The 15,917-nt window shown below is 49.6% G+C and overlaps 8 protein-coding genes across 8 annotated transcripts; 2 read left to right on the top strand and 6 right to left on the bottom strand.

The window, feature by feature from the left end:
• On the top strand, positions 1-1,015 carry N7511_001059 (uncharacterized protein; the record flags this gene model as incomplete). The annotated part of the gene is made up of 3 exons (XM_057123484.1): positions 1-471; positions 614-728; positions 810-1,015. 3 exons carry the CDS (start codon positions 1-3, stop codon positions 1,013-1,015), a joined length of 792 nt encoding a protein of 263 aa, XP_056989217.1.
• A 327-nt stretch (positions 1,016-1,342) lies between these two features.
• N7511_001058 (chitin deacetylase) lies at positions 1,343-2,374 on the bottom strand (the record flags this gene model as incomplete). Its single annotated transcript, XM_057123483.1, has 3 exons — positions 1,343-1,407; positions 1,475-1,839; positions 1,965-2,374. 3 exons carry the CDS (start codon positions 2,372-2,374, stop codon positions 1,343-1,345), a joined length of 840 nt encoding a protein of 279 aa, XP_056989216.1.
• A 290-nt stretch (positions 2,375-2,664) lies between these two features.
• On the bottom strand, positions 2,665-4,057 carry N7511_001057 (CCDC47 family protein; the record flags this gene model as incomplete). Its single annotated transcript, XM_057123482.1, has 3 exons — positions 2,665-3,040; positions 3,094-3,958; positions 4,003-4,057. 3 exons carry the CDS (start codon positions 4,055-4,057, stop codon positions 2,665-2,667), a joined length of 1,296 nt encoding a protein of 431 aa, XP_056989215.1.
• Positions 4,058-4,500: 443 nt separating this feature from the next.
• On the bottom strand, positions 4,501-6,240 carry N7511_001056 (MDM34 family protein; the record flags this gene model as incomplete). The annotated part of the gene is made up of 2 exons (XM_057123481.1): positions 4,501-5,839; positions 5,906-6,240. 2 exons carry the CDS (start codon positions 6,238-6,240, stop codon positions 4,501-4,503), a joined length of 1,674 nt encoding a protein of 557 aa, XP_056989214.1.
• A 1,013-nt stretch (positions 6,241-7,253) lies between these two features.
• N7511_001055 (uncharacterized protein) lies at positions 7,254-9,239 on the top strand (the record flags this gene model as incomplete). The annotated part of the gene is made up of 1 exon (XM_057123480.1): positions 7,254-9,239. One exon carries the CDS (start codon positions 7,254-7,256, stop codon positions 9,237-9,239), a length of 1,986 nt encoding a protein of 661 aa, XP_056989213.1.
• A 700-nt stretch (positions 9,240-9,939) lies between these two features.
• On the bottom strand, positions 9,940-11,772 carry N7511_001054 (cytochrome P450; the record flags this gene model as incomplete). Its single annotated transcript, XM_057123479.1, has 4 exons — positions 9,940-10,108; positions 10,163-10,332; positions 10,500-11,615; positions 11,680-11,772. The coding sequence occupies 4 exons, from the start codon at positions 11,770-11,772 to the stop codon at positions 9,940-9,942; spliced, it is 1,548 nt and encodes a 515-aa protein (XP_056989212.1).
• A 505-nt stretch (positions 11,773-12,277) lies between these two features.
• Positions 12,278-13,719, bottom strand: N7511_001053 (nucleoside transmembrane transporter FUN26; the record flags this gene model as incomplete). The annotated part of the gene is made up of 2 exons (XM_057123478.1): positions 12,278-13,472; positions 13,550-13,719. The coding sequence occupies 2 exons, from the start codon at positions 13,717-13,719 to the stop codon at positions 12,278-12,280; spliced, it is 1,365 nt and encodes a 454-aa protein (XP_056989211.1).
• A 542-nt stretch (positions 13,720-14,261) lies between these two features.
• On the bottom strand, positions 14,262-15,516 carry N7511_001052 (uncharacterized protein; the record flags this gene model as incomplete). Its single annotated transcript, XM_057123477.1, has 3 exons — positions 14,262-15,034; positions 15,097-15,272; positions 15,326-15,516. The coding sequence occupies 3 exons, from the start codon at positions 15,514-15,516 to the stop codon at positions 14,262-14,264; spliced, it is 1,140 nt and encodes a 379-aa protein (XP_056989210.1).
• Positions 15,517-15,917: the final 401 nt, after the last annotated feature.

Genomic DNA, 15,917 nt, shown 5'->3' with positions numbered 1-15,917 from the left:
ATGACATCCCACCTCGCCAAATCATCCCTCCTCCCCTCTATAACCCGTACAGTCCTGAACACCACCAAGACAAGAGCAAGCACCGCATTCCCGCGCCAACGCCAACCCCAATTCACACGCCCATTCACAAACACGCCAGTCACCAGATCTACTGCCAAAATGTCCACCTCCTCGTTGATCTCCCTGGCTCAGAACAGACGCACAATCTATAAGCTAGGCAAATCCGCACCGGTCCAGGACGCAGACTCCAAGATCGAAGAACTGGTCAATGAAGCCATCCTGCACGTCCCTAGCTCTTTTAACACACAGTCGACCCGACTTGTTGTCCTCCTGCACGGCGAGCATGACAAGCTGTGGGACATTGCCATCGAGGCCTTTGGCGGGCTTGTTGAGTCTGGCAAGGTTTCTAAGGAGATGTGGGAGAATCAGACTTTGCCCAAGTTGAAGGGGTTCCAGGCTGCTTATGGAACGGTATGTTTTTTTTTTTTTTTTCCTTTTCTCTTTCTCTTTATATGTCTGTCCATGTCTGTCCATGTCAAGTACAGCATGAACCATGGCTACATCTTACATTGTCCTTCGCAATGAACCCCAAACTAATCCAATAACCCAATAGGTCCTCTTCTTCGAAGACCCAGCCCACATCAAGCCCTTCCAGGAGAAATTCGCCACATTCAAAGATCATTTCGCGCCCTGGGCCGACCACTCCAATGCCATGCATCAGTATTTCCGTAAGGACTTCCTTTTTCTTTTTCTTTTTCTTCTCCGTTGCCAGGTTATGAAACAAAGCACAAAGCTAATAATGCATGCAGTCTGGACTGGTCTCGAAGCTCTGGGCTTCGGCGCCAACCTGCAACACTACAACCCGCTCATTGATGCGGGCGTTGCTAAGCAGTGGGATCTGCCTAGTGAGTGGCGGCTTGTTGCGCAGATGGTGTTTGGAAGTCCTGAGGCTGGGCCTGGAGAGAAGGTGCAGAAGCCTGTTGAGGAGAGGGTTAAGATTTTTGGGAAGTTGTAGATTTTGGATTGGTATAGAGTTTAATGATAGAATTAGACTGTTTTGATGGGGCTCTTTCTGTTGGATGATTTGCAATGGAAGTACCTTTATACCCGTTTATTGTTTTTATATACTTGCAATATACAGAATCCTTGTGGTCTTAAACTCTCTCGTTTAATGAATGTGGATATAGACTGTACTGTCCGCAGAGCGTCTCACGAATAACGAACAAACAATAAGATATACAAAACGAAAGAAACAGTTCCGACAGGACCCTCGACATATCCATCAAGCAAAAAGAATAACAAGCCCGAAAAACGAGAAAAGAATCACCCTCCTACTGTACTCTCATCTACCGCCCCAACGATACCACAACTCAGCCGGATCCCCAAGACACTCACCAATAGTAACAGCTGCAGCAACGAAAAGTCAATAAAATCTAATTCCACAAGATACCTGAAAAGAAAAAGAAAAACTCACGACTCAACCCCCGTCTCTCAATCTCCCCAAGAAGATTATCAACAAGAACCGTAACCGTATTCTCATGCGAGTCATGCGCAAGTACAACATTCCCCCCAGCATCCAGCTCAACCTTGAACCGCTCGAAACTGCGCCAGCTCGTGCCTGGATCATCATTCTCGTAATCCTTTGTATCGATACTAGCTCCGACAACATGATACCCGAGATCGGTCATGGCCTGCAGCACGACTGGGTTGGTGTATAGATATGGTGCGCGCATGTAAGTAGGAATGAAGCCGAGGATGTGCTGGAATGCTTCTTCCAGGGCGGTCATTTGGCGGATTATGTCTGGGTATGGGAGTGTATCCAGTGGGAGGTGGTTCCAGCTGGGGGGTGGTTAGATGGGTGTTGTTGGTGAGGGTTGGGAATTGGGAGGGGGAGAAGGTGAGGGAGACATTGGTCTGGGGAAGACTACTGGATTCTGGAGAATGGGGGAAGTATTTGGACTCACGTATGAGATCCAATCTGATGCCCCTCGGCGAAGATTCTCTGGACCAAGTCGGGAAATGCATAGATACTGCCCTTGTTCTGGCCGTTCAGGAAGAATGTACAGCGAGCACCGTGGATGGAGAGTGTATCCAGCATCTGGGGTGTGTAGATGAATGGGCCATCGTCGAAGGTCAGGGCGATGGTGCCTGGGACCGTGCAGTGGGTGATTGAGATGCCGAAGGGGATGGTCGATGTGTGGACTAGATCATTCATTGTTGTGATCTGGGAGAGACGGAGGGGAAGAGGGAGAGGGATGCTGGTTCTAGTGCCGTTCATGCTGGTATTGAAGGTTGGTGTTGTATCTGCGTTTTGGACTGGGGAGGCGTGGGCCAGGGCGGCCAGGGCGGCCAACAGAATCTGAAGTGTACGCATTACTGATGAGTAGGTAAGGATGCTGGGAGATGTAAAGTGGAAGTTGTAAGAGCGTGGGAGTTTGGCTGGCAGGAAGTATAGCTTCGCTGCTTCCGAGATTGAACAGGATAAGATTTGCATTGAAAGATTAAACATTTAGGTCCAAGACCATTCCACTCCAACATATATGAATACATCTGGGTTTGAAGGTATATCAAAATCGCAGGAGAAAACATTCCTCTCGCTGTTCTTCATCCAAAGAGAAAGAAGAGTAAGAAGACAGAAGAAGAATCCGCCAACAGACAACCAATTTAGCCCTTACGGGTGCTCTTCTTCATGGAACGTCTTTGGCCCTTCTGAGCCTCACGGTCCAGGAACTTGCGCTGCTCATCGGCGCTCAAGCCACGCAGGATACGCTCACGCTCCTCCTTCTTGATCTTCTCGGCTGCGATGCGGCGCTCCTCGGCCTTCTCTTCTTCCTCAACACGGCGAAGCTTCTTGATCTCTTCCTCACGGATGTTGCGGACCTTGCGCATCACCTCAGGACGGAAGTGAGCAGAGGCAACAAGCTTATCAGCCAAGCGAAGGAACTGGTTGAACAGGGGGAGAGTAGTGGAGTAGCCGGAGGCGGAGGAGGCGAGGTTAGCGGAGAGCTGAATGCGCTTCTTGGGCACAGTCTCCTCAATCCTGATACAGATGTGTTAGATATTGGCCGAAAACATGTTCGGCGTGGAACTTACTTCATAGGCTTGTCAACGGGCTGGTCAGTCACGATCAGGAATTCAAAATCGTTACCGGCCTGCTCAATAGCCTGGACCAACTCTGGGGTGAGGAGAGTGTCACTGATCTCAGCATTCTCGGTCATAACGGTGACCCACGAGGGGAGCTTGGGGTTATCCTTGGAGAAGGTGATGGAGGCATCGTAACGGTCATTGCGGAACTTGCGCATGTGGCTCTTGTGAACGACAGCCCAGATAAATCCATCGTAGGTTGAGCTAGGCACCTTGACAGGAGCGGCATCCTTGTCAAGCACGGGAACCAGGTCCTTCTCCTTGCCATCAAAAGCGTACAGGAGAGCCTCGTACTTCTCAACGGGGGCCTCCCAGCTCTCGAAAAAGAAGCTGAAGACATACTCCATCAGGTAGGTGATCGGGTTGTAGCGCTTAGGCATCTTGAGGTTGACATCGAGGAAGGCAACGTTCTGACGACCGGTGGCATAGGCGGCGAACTCGCAAGCCGACTTCTCCTTCAGCAGCGATTCGGGGTTGGCCAACTTCTCACCATCCTCAGGGGCTGGACGGGCAATACCATCGAATCCAACGACAGCGAACTCCTTCTGAAGGGCAGGGCCGTGAGCCTGGGCCCACGCCTTGGCCTTGCTGCGGTTCTTGCGCGCGCCCCAGAGGTGGAAGAGGACGATCAAGAGGATAACAGGCATAATCATGCCCTCCTGCTTAAAGTCACTCAAAGATGTCCGCTCCCACACGCGGTACCATGCTGTGTAGGGAACATCGGCGCCCAAGGTGTTGGCTGCCGGCACGGTCGTCGTATCGGCGAAGAGGGACGCAGGTGACGGGTTCGGAGCTTCCACGAAGTCGGCGAATTCTAGATGGTCAGCACCAGCAATTGAGCAGAACTTTGGAACATACCATCATCAGGTTTGGCTCCAGCGGAGCCAAACACGTTCTTGAACATGCCCGCCATTGTTGATGATGGAAGGGAAAGGAGTGGGAAGGAATCGAAGAGGTCGAAGTGCGGAGCTAAGTTCCTCCCGGGTCTAGCGCGGACGTCTCCAGCTTTTTTACCCGCTCTAGTACTGGACGACGGACATTTCGGACATTTAACATTTCGGCATTTAACACCTTTTAGACAATGGAGACATTGGAGACAAATGAAATTCATAGAACCCTCTAACTAAATCCCTTACAAAATGCTCAGTGAGTGTGGTATCCTGTAAAAAAAAAGCAGCTCACGAAAAAAAACGCCCAAAGCTGCTCGACGACAGAACCCAGTTTTGTACAATCCCGCTCCAAAGAAACAAAATCAACTGTCAGAACACAAGAAAATACAGAATCCAAGAATTAAAAACAATCATAAAGGTCATAAAAGCTCAAGACTTGCTCGAGTGGAGAATGTAAAATGGTCACTCAGTGACCATAAGCAGGCGGAGGAGTATCCTCATGTTGACGGCTCCAAAATCCGCTGCATGCGCTGGTCATCAACTTGTCCTCACGCATGCGACGAGCAATTTCACCAGCGAGTCTCTCAACCAGAACAGAGTCAACACTCTCACTGGACTTCTCCACCTTGGTGAACGGGAGAGCAGTGGCGGGCAGTGGCGGGCGCGCATTAGAGGAAGGGCCCGCGTCAGCCTTCTCTTGGGGGTAGCCACGGACAGTAGCACGGGGAGTCACATCCACATCCTCCTTGGATCCACGAATGGTATCCAAAGAGTATGAGAGATCAGCTTCGCGGCGCTGTGTCGGGCGGGAGAGACTGGCCCTGTGGCGTTCGGGGATCATAGGCAAGTGGGAGTCGGGTTCGGGGGCGAACGGTGGGGTGACAGGATCATCCGACTGCTCGTTTAGGATAGGTAGAGGCGCCGAGGCGATAGACGGGGGTCGAGATGATTCGGTCATCACGCTCTCGTCACTCACGCTCATAGCGTCATCCGTAGTCTTAGGGCGACGCAGATCCACAACACGCTTCTTGCGTCTTCGGGAGTGCGCTTTGGAGTGGCGACCAGCACCAAGGCTAAGGCCATAAGTACTGATCGTGTGACCCGGAACAGAGGGTCGGCTTTGCAGGGAAACAGTGCTGGCAGTCTCATGAAGCGAAGACATGCTGCCAATTTGTGAATGTGTTCGCGAAAGAGTCGGACTCAGTGGCGAAATAACACTTGAAGGGAAGTCGCTGGTGTCGGAGGGAGAGGTCCAGGCGCGATATACCACTTCTTGGATGGAAGGTGTGAACAGTGATAGGGTCCGTTGGGAGTCCGTAAGAGCAGCCAGGCGAAGGAGGTTCTTCTGTGAGAAGAGCGAATGGGTTTCAACTGATGAATCCAAAGATAGCGAAGCTATCTCGGACTCGTTCAAGGCGTTGCCGTGGGAATCGACAGGGTCCTGGGGCGGGCTGGCCAACGGATCTTGGCCGGGGCCTTCGGTTGTGGCCTGATCGGTATTGCCGGCTTGTTCGTCCATTTCCTCCCCGGTGCGATATTCGGGAACCCATAATCGGAGCGAGAGTCGGTGGATAATGGCTGGAAGTTCGTCCATGAACAAAATCCGAAGCTGGGCCTCAATTTCTTTCTGTAGGAAGTCGCGTACAAACGGTATTGAATCGAAGGTGGACGATACTTTGAGCGATTCGAGCGGGTCATTGCGAAACACCACCGTAATTCCTTTTTGCTTAGAAAAGACGAGTATCACAAATCCAGAAAGTTTAAAGTCGGACAGAGTAATTTGTAAGGGTATCGTGAGTGGGGTACTAAGTCGCGACAGGGTCAGAATTAAAACCAAATTCCAAGTTGCGCTATACGCAAAATCAACTTACGCAGCAGCGAGAGGTACTGGTGACGCGAAAGTCGGGCGTGTGAGGAGAAAAGTGTTAAGCGGATTGGCTTGGACGCGGGTTTTGAGTGTGAGAAAAGCGTCGCCAGTATATGACATTTTAAAGATGCCACGAAAACGATCCTCAGCCAAGTCTCCAATCTCGAGGATCTCCAGCTCCGGTGGAATAGAGCCCAGGTTTAACTCGGTGACGTGAATGTCGTCGACGATGATGGGAGGTTTCGGCGACTTATTGAGCGCAGCAGTGAGCAGATCTTGGGCACGAGTGTAAAAACTCGCGTCCGCCATCAAAGGCGACCAGTTGAAGTTGAACGCCATGCCCAAGCATTGAGTATTAGAATAAAATAAACGAGTAAAGGTAGAAGTGAGAAGAGAGTTGGAAGGAGGCGATCAGCAGGAAGAAAAACTGGTTCCCGAGGGACCCCCGATCACGCGCGAGAGTCGACTCCTCCGAAATCTCACTTTGTGACAGCTTTGTTCTTGCTTTTTCTTGTTCATGTGGTTCTTTATTCTTGAGAAGGTCTTCTTTATTGTTCTCTGCTACGTTTCTCCTTTATTCCTGTCTCTACCCTCACTGGATTCACATTTCAAGTTCCAGATACGTCACAGTGTGTGTCTTGCATGGGCCTCCACCCCTTCCGGTCAGCCCCGGCCTGAAGCCCACAGTGGGTGACATTGGGCCATTCACGGGCATGGGATAGTGGGTGCTGTATGTACCTAGCCCTTGGTCTAACGGAACTACTGGATTGTGAACGAAAATCTGGAGAAAGGGGGCAAATCATTCTATACGAGACATCTCGGGCCAGAATCTGCTATGATATTGCAGATCACCGTCTAGCCCACGTTCAAGTCTTATGTGAGGAGAAGATTTCAATCTTAAACCACATGGAAACAAGACATAGTTAAGTGATTGCTTTCATGGCAGAAGCTTTTATGGTAGGAATCGAAAGTCTTGTAAAGTAGAAGTCATTCTCGCTGCTCACAGAGGTCTCCTCCTGCCGTGTTTCAAACGCTGGTCCGTTCCCTTCCCCTGTACATCGATTCCCAAGTCGGCACATGTAACTGTCGCATGGTTGTCGTGCTGTTCCTTGCAGTTCGCAGTTTCGACTATGGGGCACGTGACTCTGCTTTGCTGAGGCAACCCCACTAGCCGGATTAGGCGAAACGTCAATAAGGAGCTGTCAAATTCCTGCCTGGCCCTTCGCTTTGTGCGCTCAACTTCCCAGCTGTAGAGCCACTGACACTAAACGGATGTTTCAGGTGCATATCACTCCCTGAAACAAATCACGATATCCAACCAGGTCATCGTCTTGTTTGGAGGTCACGCGACAATGGAGTCCCGGTCCAAGACCAAGTCGGTCACCCAGAAGCGAGTCTATGGCAAACGAAGAGCCAATGCGCCCAGAGCAGTATTCGACCAGGCTAGCCCAGGCAGAGATATCACATTCAAGAAGCCTGAAAACGTCGATTCGGTCCAAAGTCTAGAAGCGAAATTGGCTCGAGTGACGATCGATGAAGATGTGAACTCTCAACCCGACGAGAAGACGGAAGGTGAAGAGCAAGAAGAACAAGAAGAATTTGAGGAACAGCATCCATCGATAGATTCGTACTCTGAAGAAACAAGTCCATGCCCAGAAGCAGAGTCTCCAGACACCTCAATCGCACTCTCCGTCGAAACCACTCCAGAGCCAAAAAACCTGGAACCGATGCTAGAAGTCAGGATATTGAAAAATACTACAATTGACTCATCGGAATCCGCCTCAGAGTCCGCCGCTCCCACGCCTAACTCCCCCAACACCACACCAGAGCCGGCCAGTGAGGTCCAAAAGAAAAGAAACCCCTCGGAAAGAAAAGCCCCAAGAAAGGTAGCCCCTGCCTCTCGACGATCATCAGGAGTAGTCCATGACAACAAGTTCAATGACTATGTTCGCTCGATTCTCAACGAAGCACTAGCTCCAATTGCTGCGCAAAGTATCCAAAAGTTCGACTCTTGGGCCTCTCGATCGGCAAACATGTTTGACGTTGCAAAGCTGGCGGAGGGATCTTATGGTGAAGTCTATAAGCTGCACCTGCGCGAAGAAGCGTGCAGGCCGGTAGTGTCAAAGTCTAAATTGGCCAAATTGAAATCATATGGTGATGGGGTCTTCAAGGTTGTACCTCTGCGAGCCAAGAGCGGACTCGGATCCAAAAAGTTCACGAGTATCGAAGAAATTGTGGCCGAAGTCAAGATGCTGAAATATCTCGACCCGATCCCTGGGTTTGCGCGTTTCAGGGAGATCCACGTTGTACAAGGCCGTTTCCCAGAGTCATTTCAGAATGCGTGGAATCACTACAAGAAAACGAAAAACGACTGCATGAATCCTAACCCATCGAGCAAGAGAGCCTACCCTGATACCCAGCTTTGGGCGGTCATCGAAATGGACGATGCAGGATGTGAACTGGAGAAGTTTTCGTGGTCCTCGATTTTCCAAATATATGATATCTTCTGGGGAGTTGCGATGGCTTTGGCACGGGCTGAGGAGTATGCCCTCTTTGAGCATCGAGATCTGCATCTGGGCAACGTTTGTATTCGATCTACTCGGCAGGATGGCTGCATGGATCCTCCCACAGAGCAGGACATCATGAGTCAGTCATCTTCAAGTGGGTTTGGATTCAGCTCTATCGAAACCACCATTATCGACTACTCTCTCTCTCGAGCAGAGCTGCGACTGAGCGATGATCCCAATAGACCGGTCGAAATTGCATCGTCCGATTTGGACAAGAAACAATTGTTCGATGCGATTGGTCAAGATGAAGATGAGATTATGCAACGAAATACCTACAGACAGTATGTTACCCTATTTATCCAAGTGATTATTTCTATATTGACTGAGACGGCTAGTATGCGCGCAACGCTCTACACAGGAGACCCAGCAGAAACAGAAAAACCAGCAAACATCCCCGGGATCTGGGCAGAGTACTCTCCTCGCACCAACCTGGTCTGGCTACTCTTCTTGCTCGAAAGCCTCTTCAAGAACCGCAAACCCGAGCCACCTGCTGTTTCTCCGAGAAAGGCTCTGGCGCCCTGTTCGCCAAATAAGAAACCCATGAAAGCTGAAATAGTCAATGGCAAAGACCAGAAAGGGTCTAGCTCCCTGGCTCAGGAGCAAAAGACTCAGGCCTGCATCTCCCGTCTCAAAGCAACACTAGAAGATAGATTGAAGTCTGTCCTGGAACTTCTTGATTTAGAACATGGTCACGAAGACATGTGCTGTGCTGCTGATTTGGTGGCATTTGCAATGGATTCTAATTGGCTGGGAGAGGAGGACTTTTTCTGATTAATGATATTGCATACGATGAGCATTGGGAACTTACATTGGGGCGCTGTTATCTTTCTGCAATATACCTAAGGCCGGGAGTTTACATATATATACGTTGGAGTTGGGATATGAGCATACGCATTGTTTCAAAGGGATCATGAACAACACAATATGAAAAATGAATACTCTCCCACCTATAAACATAAACATTCGAATCAAATATCAAACCTACGACTTACCAATAAGAGCAATCTACTAACAAGCTTCAGCAAACTTAATGATGTAAATTCCATTCCATTCCTCGCCAGAGAACAAGCAGCCAACCAAAACCCCTAAGGATCCCAGTCAGCCTCGATGCCCCAGCATTAGAAACTAAGAATAAGAGTTAAGTGATCTGTCTCTATCTCTCCCATCTAACCCGAAGACATCCCAAGAACCGACTTTTGCAATCCAGTCCAAAGATCATAATCCCAAGACCAGCAAATCAAAGATTAAAGATTATCACAGACACCATAGATCTCAAACGCCAGAAACGAGACCCAAGTAGTCGAAATAACTCGAGTCTCATACCTAACACAAATAGAAATTAAAAATTACAATCAGAGAAGGCAAAGTCTTTCGTCACTTTTCGCTGGATGAGAGGCGTTGTCGGGTAGGACATCTGCAGAAATACACCTGTATGCTGCGCAGGCGGATGTCCTGGAAGATGATCCCTGTATCACAGCATGATAGCCTCACCGGCACGGTAGAGCTTGATGTTGAGATCGGGGCGTTTCCAGAGGGCGAAGGACTTCTGCTGGATCCAGTTGATGGAAGCTGGGAGTAGCTCCATGTCGAAGGCACAGAGGAACTTGGCCAGGATAAGACGCATTTCGGCGTTTGCAAGACTGGGTAAAATTGTTAGTGTTTTTATTCAGGCTTGGTCTCGGGTTTGTACTTACTGTTGGCCGAGGCAGTTCCGCGGTCCGTATGAGTATGGCTGGAAGGCGTCCTTGTTGTCGTTCTCGAAGCCCGTGGAGTCGGCGAGCCAGCGTTCTGGGATGAAAGACTCGGCGTTCTTGAAGTGAGATGCTGCGTTGAAGGCTGAGAATAGCGAGACTGATACGGAGACCTGAGTATTGTAGATGTTAGAGATTACGTTGGTATAAGTTATAGGGTTGGTTGTGTGCCTTGGTTGCTGGTGATGAGAACGAACATCCATTGATGTTTGATTATCGACAAGCTTTCAAACCCCCCAGTTCGTAGCACATAGAATAAATGATCAATAGGAAAACTCACATTCCCAGGGACAAATTTGTCATTAATGATAGCGCCACCCTCGGGCACGATGCGAGGCAACATGGAGGGGATAGGAGGGTAAACGCGCATGGCCTCAGTCAAGACAGCATTCAAGTAAGGCAGATCAACCAGTGAAGACAGATTAATATCGGAGAGGGAGTTAAAGGCACCCCGGATCTCGCGCAGAAGTCTCTCGTACTTATCACGGTTGCGAAGGAGATAATAAGTACACCCAGACAGCAGAGCAGCAGTGGTTTCACTACCAGCCAGAACAAAGACCGCAGCATTGGCATCCATCTCCTCGGGAGACACGCCCTTCCCATCGGTTGAATGCTTTAAAATGTACGAAGTGAAATCAGGCCTGGTCGTTCCACGAGCAAGACGACGACGGACTTTCTCAACGCTCAGTTCGAAGCTGGCTTGGCGCTTTTCGAGGAGATGCTTGGGAACCAGGAACTTGACCAGTGGGACGAGAAAAGGGTAGAACCAAAAGACTTTCAGATAGGCACTTGCCTTGACGGCGTCCAAAATGATCAATACCCACCAGTGATAAGTGCTGTTGTCGAGGCAGCCAAAGGGCTCGCCGAATGCAAGATCGCCGATTAGATCGAAGGTGGTGAAGTTGAACCAGCGAGTGATGTCGAGATCTTTGGAGACAGAGCTGCCCATGATTTCCTGCAGCTTGTCGATGAACATGTCTGCGTATTTCTGGAGGATTTCTTCCTGTGCGCGCAGAGCTTGGTTCGAGAAGGCGTGGGTAAGCAAACGGCGCATTCGGGAGTGGTCCTCCTCATTGGCTGTGATGATTGCATTGACTCCGTTCGGAGTGGGTGCATACAAAGCTGGGTCCTTGAGGAAGGTTTTGTGCCCCTTCTTGCGGTGGCCGTAGATATCTCTCCAGGCTGGGGCTGCGCGGTACACTAGAGCATTGGGGGCGATGCGAACCACATCTCCGTACTGGTCATGCAGAGCCTTTATTTTAGAGTGCTGCTTACCCTGGATATCCCAGAGAAGGTGAACAAGAGGAGTGATAGCAGCAAGCTTGGGTCCGGGGTAACGAGACACAGGGTTGATGTACAGGTTGTAGACGATACAACCAACAATGTAACTCAACAGCTATCAGAGATGAATCCTGATGAGAGTCATATCCTCGGGTTTGCTTTCCTGTCTCATCACTCACCAGAAGAAGAAAAGCGGACAGAAGTTTCCAGCCGGGCAGGTCGGTTAGGGCATGGCTCCAACCAAAACCCACAACCACAAAATCGCGAAACATTATGAACCAGTATTAAGATGTAGAATACAAGAAAAAGACGGGAACAGCCTCTCTTCCAAGCCAGAACCAACTGCTTCAAACGGACTGGCGGTGAGAAACACCGGATGCAGGGAAGGGCGGAGGTGAAGAGGGAAGAAGAAGAGCAGGGGTTCGGGGATTCAGGATTAGGATGAGAAATGAGGATGGAAAGGGCTTTCAGTAAGTGAGGTTAGGTGAAGCAAGAGGGACATTGCCTTGATTCTACGGCTGAAACTATACTAGACGGTTGGGGACAAATATAGTAGTGAGGATACCAAGGAGTATACCGGTTAAGTTCGAGTTTGAGCCCACGTCAAGGTAAACGCTTTAGTCTCACCATCATTCGAGACCAACTCAAGGCAATTCAAAGTAGACAGATGGTATAACCAAACCAAAACAGTGGTTTGTGTGAAATATAACTTATTATTCGTCATTCGTGGCGTAAAAAACATGTCTATTATATTGAAGCAAGTAACTGAAAGTGTACTCATGTACTGGCAACAGAGAAGCTTAACAAGCTTCCAGCAGCTAAACCACCCACAAGTACCATGCTCATAAATCCACCAGCAGCTGGCCTTTCATCAGCAACCACCCAATGGCTGGCACCCATCATACAGCTTGTCCCCAGGTATCCATTGGTAGCGCCGAACAAAAATTGCACAGCAAGATAGAAAAGGTCACTCTTCACAACAGCACCCTTTCCGTTGATATTGCAAAGCTGGTAGATTGGAATGAAAATGACCCGTGCAATTGCCAGAATAGCAGCCGCCTGAGGATACTTGCCCAAGGACATCCCAGGAAAGGCCACACCCATTCTGCCTGCTAAGTCACCGAGGTTCCACACAAGGAACGCCAGGGGAATAAAGACACTGGACTCATAGATCCGTGAAGTAGTAGGGTCATTGACGGATTGAACTTCCGCTGTGTAGACAGGAAAGACCATAGAGACCAAGAAGCACACGAACACAGCGAACACCAGGAACCGCAGCTTAACGAACAAAGTCCACAGACTGACTGTCTTGGAATGCTCATGCTCATCCGCAATAGACTCATCGTCCGCTCTTGTCGTCTTTTGCCTGGACTGAGGTTGGTTTCGGAGCAGGTAGAGGAAACCCAATAGCGCAATCACCGACACCGCCGTCGACGTAATAAAGTATACAAAAGCCGATCTGGATGAAGTCGTCTGCGGCATACTCGGGTCTTGATCCTGGCCCGCGTCACGATCAACACTGTCCCCATTCGGCGGCACGGCTAGCACAGAGAAGATTTGGACGATGCAAGGCAGCACACCTGCAACACCTTGTCCACTCATGATTGCCTGCATATATTCGTCTCTTCCAAAGCCAGAAACATATGCGAAGACGCCGTTTTGGTTGATACCCGTTGCCAAGCTTGCTCCGAAGACCATTACCATCAGGAAGCCGAAGTACGCCCGCGCAGACCCATCGGTAAATATGACGGCTGAGAAAGCAAGGATTGTGAACACGGCGCAGTTGATCAATAGCGAGAGCGTTATGCGCCACGGGTACGATGCATTCTTCTGCAGCTTGGCTAGAATATAGGCAGTTCCAAGATTGGTGACGGTCGAGACTGAGAGAATAGATGGTTGGTAGTGAAGTATTGTCCAGTCATCAGACTGGAACCGAGTGTAGAAATATGGTGCTGCGGCAAGGAACATGTTCCTAAATGATGCTCCACGTTAGCTTCGTGGTAGTTCGATGTGCCTGCTCTCTGGGTTCGGGAGCTGGAACCAACTTACCAGGCCCATAACATGGATATGCCTAGGAGGAAGAAAATTCCATATTCTGTTTTTGAGAACTGAGGTTCGTCCCGTTGTTGCGTTTGTATCGTCCCATCGGCATCCTCCGCGGACTCGTTGATTGGCTCATATGCCGTTGGACGGGCCATGAGGCTGCGTATCCGGTCCATGATTTATTTGGTTGTAATCTTTCTGATTACAGAAAGACGAAATTGGGGGGGTTTAGGGAGTTATTCCATGCCAGGGAGCTGTAGGTTGGCAGCTGATGTCGGAGGTGCAGCTGGGCTGTCCGGATGATTCATTACTAATCACGATATGCACCTCCGATTATGCGGGCGATCTATAAAAGGTCCGGAGAAGTGCCGCATTGTAGACTTGAAATAATATCATATTCCAAGTGAGCGACGTAATAGCAGGTGGCTGACAGGTCTGTCCAAGATCCACGTATTATCATTCTTTTGGAAAGAGTTCATGTGTCATTCATAAGGCTATCTATCGAAAACGCTCATCCCAGCCTATCCTTATTCTAACCAAAACGCCAGGCCTTTTGCACGGATTAACAGGTATCCGCTGTATACCAATAATACAGCCATGGCAGAATGAGCACCAAAGCTCAAAAGCACACATGTGACCAGCAAAATGCCCAAAATATAACAAAACGCTTCAAAATATTGATATCAGATCAGGTCAGAAGGAAAACAGACAAATCACCTTAGAAGGAGATACCTCCACCAAGGAGATTGCCCCAATTGCCACCAACCCAGATCCAATTACCCATGGAGACTGTAGTCCCAGTCTTGGCCGACTGGGCCAACTCAAGTAACGCCTTGAAAGCGTTGCTCGAAGAAGAGGCATCACTGGTAGAGCTAGATGCCGAAGTCGAAACAGATGTGCGACCAACAGCGTTGGTAACATTGTTCAAGCTGTCGACGGTATCGATCGCTGGACCCTGGTTGAAGAAATCAACCATGATGAATGTCGGCTGGCGACCGTTCCATGCAGACTTGCAATCCGACGCTGCGGTACCCAAGTTACCGGTTCCACCAGAAGGCGCGTTGGTCGTAGCAACGTAACTGGCGTTGGGGTACTCGATGTCGAATGCGGACAGGTCGTCGGAGTATAGGAAGTGGTTCATGAGTGGGAGAAGATTAGATGAGAGTGCGGAGTCTAGGTTGCCCGAGTATGTGGATGGTCGGTCGGGTTGGCAGCTGAAGTTTGAAGCGGAGGTCACGTCGTAGGGGTTCTCCCAGACGTAGGTCCACTCGTCCATTAGGTATGGGTAGCTGGTACTAGCGTCGACAGAGGAGATGAAGGTGACTAGCCGCTTGCCATCGTCGATCATTGTTTGGAGGGTTGGCCAGGTGCTTGGGGCGGAGCTTTGCGAGGTCGGCTCGTAGGCGTAGTCTGTAATGTTTGCTGTTGTGAACTGGGTGTTGAGTTCGGAGGCAGTTGCGCTATCGGAGTTGACGAGAAGGATTGTGACGACTGTTTTGGAAATGCATTAGTTTGGTGCCTGTTTGAGTCAAGACTTCGCGCATTCATCTCACCTTCATTGGGGTTGTCATCCAGCCAACTCTTGATGTCCCCCAGCCAGTCGCTCAGCAAACCCGCATCTAGAATGTTGCAGGAAGTATGACATAATCGCCATTCGGAATTGCTCTTGTGGACTTGAGCTGTTACTAGTCGAACACCAGCTGACAACTGTGTTTTGGTGTCGTAGTACCTAGCTTGCGTTAGTCTGGAGATTGCGGAGCCCAATTCCGGGGGAGAACATACTGGTCACCAGCGACCGAGTTACTAGTACTTGAGTCACGTAAGAATGGACTATCGTGAGCGCCGAGATGTGTGATTTCGCCATAAGTCTTGGAGCAAAGGTCGGGCGAGTTGTTGCATGCTGTGGTACGCTTGTGGATCACGGGATTCGCAAGGACGGCGGGCAACAAGGCCAGGAGGTTGAATGCGCGCATAGTATAGAATAGTGTATCTAAGAGAGAAAAGTCAAAGGTGTAAAATATGAAGAAGCACGAAAAAAAAGAGACAAGAATGTAGAAGTTAAGAGGCAAAGTGGCAGATGTTTACCAGAGGCCGCGTTGCCGTCTCAACTATTCTTAGATCGTGGATCTGCAGTGCACTGCCATTGGGGACGCACTTTTTTACTTGCGACTCCAATTGGGGGCTTACGCATATTCAGTCTGGGCACTCAGGCAACCATTTACTGAACTATTGATTAGTCCCTGACGATCTACTATGTCTCATATGAAATAAGTTAATAGGTTATGAGTTAATATACGTGTTTATGGAGGCTCAGTTTCAAAGGGGGTATTATATTCATTTATTTACAATTACATGCTAATGTACAATGGACACT

This window comes from Penicillium nucicola, assembly GCF_028828085.1.
Source record: "Penicillium nucicola strain IBT 29836 chromosome Unknown utg000001l, whole genome shotgun sequence".
NCBI lineage: Eukaryota > Fungi > Ascomycota > Eurotiomycetes > Eurotiales > Aspergillaceae > Penicillium > Penicillium nucicola.
The sequence above is the reverse complement of the archived record's forward strand: the minus strand, read 5'-3'. Positions and strand labels throughout refer to the sequence as shown.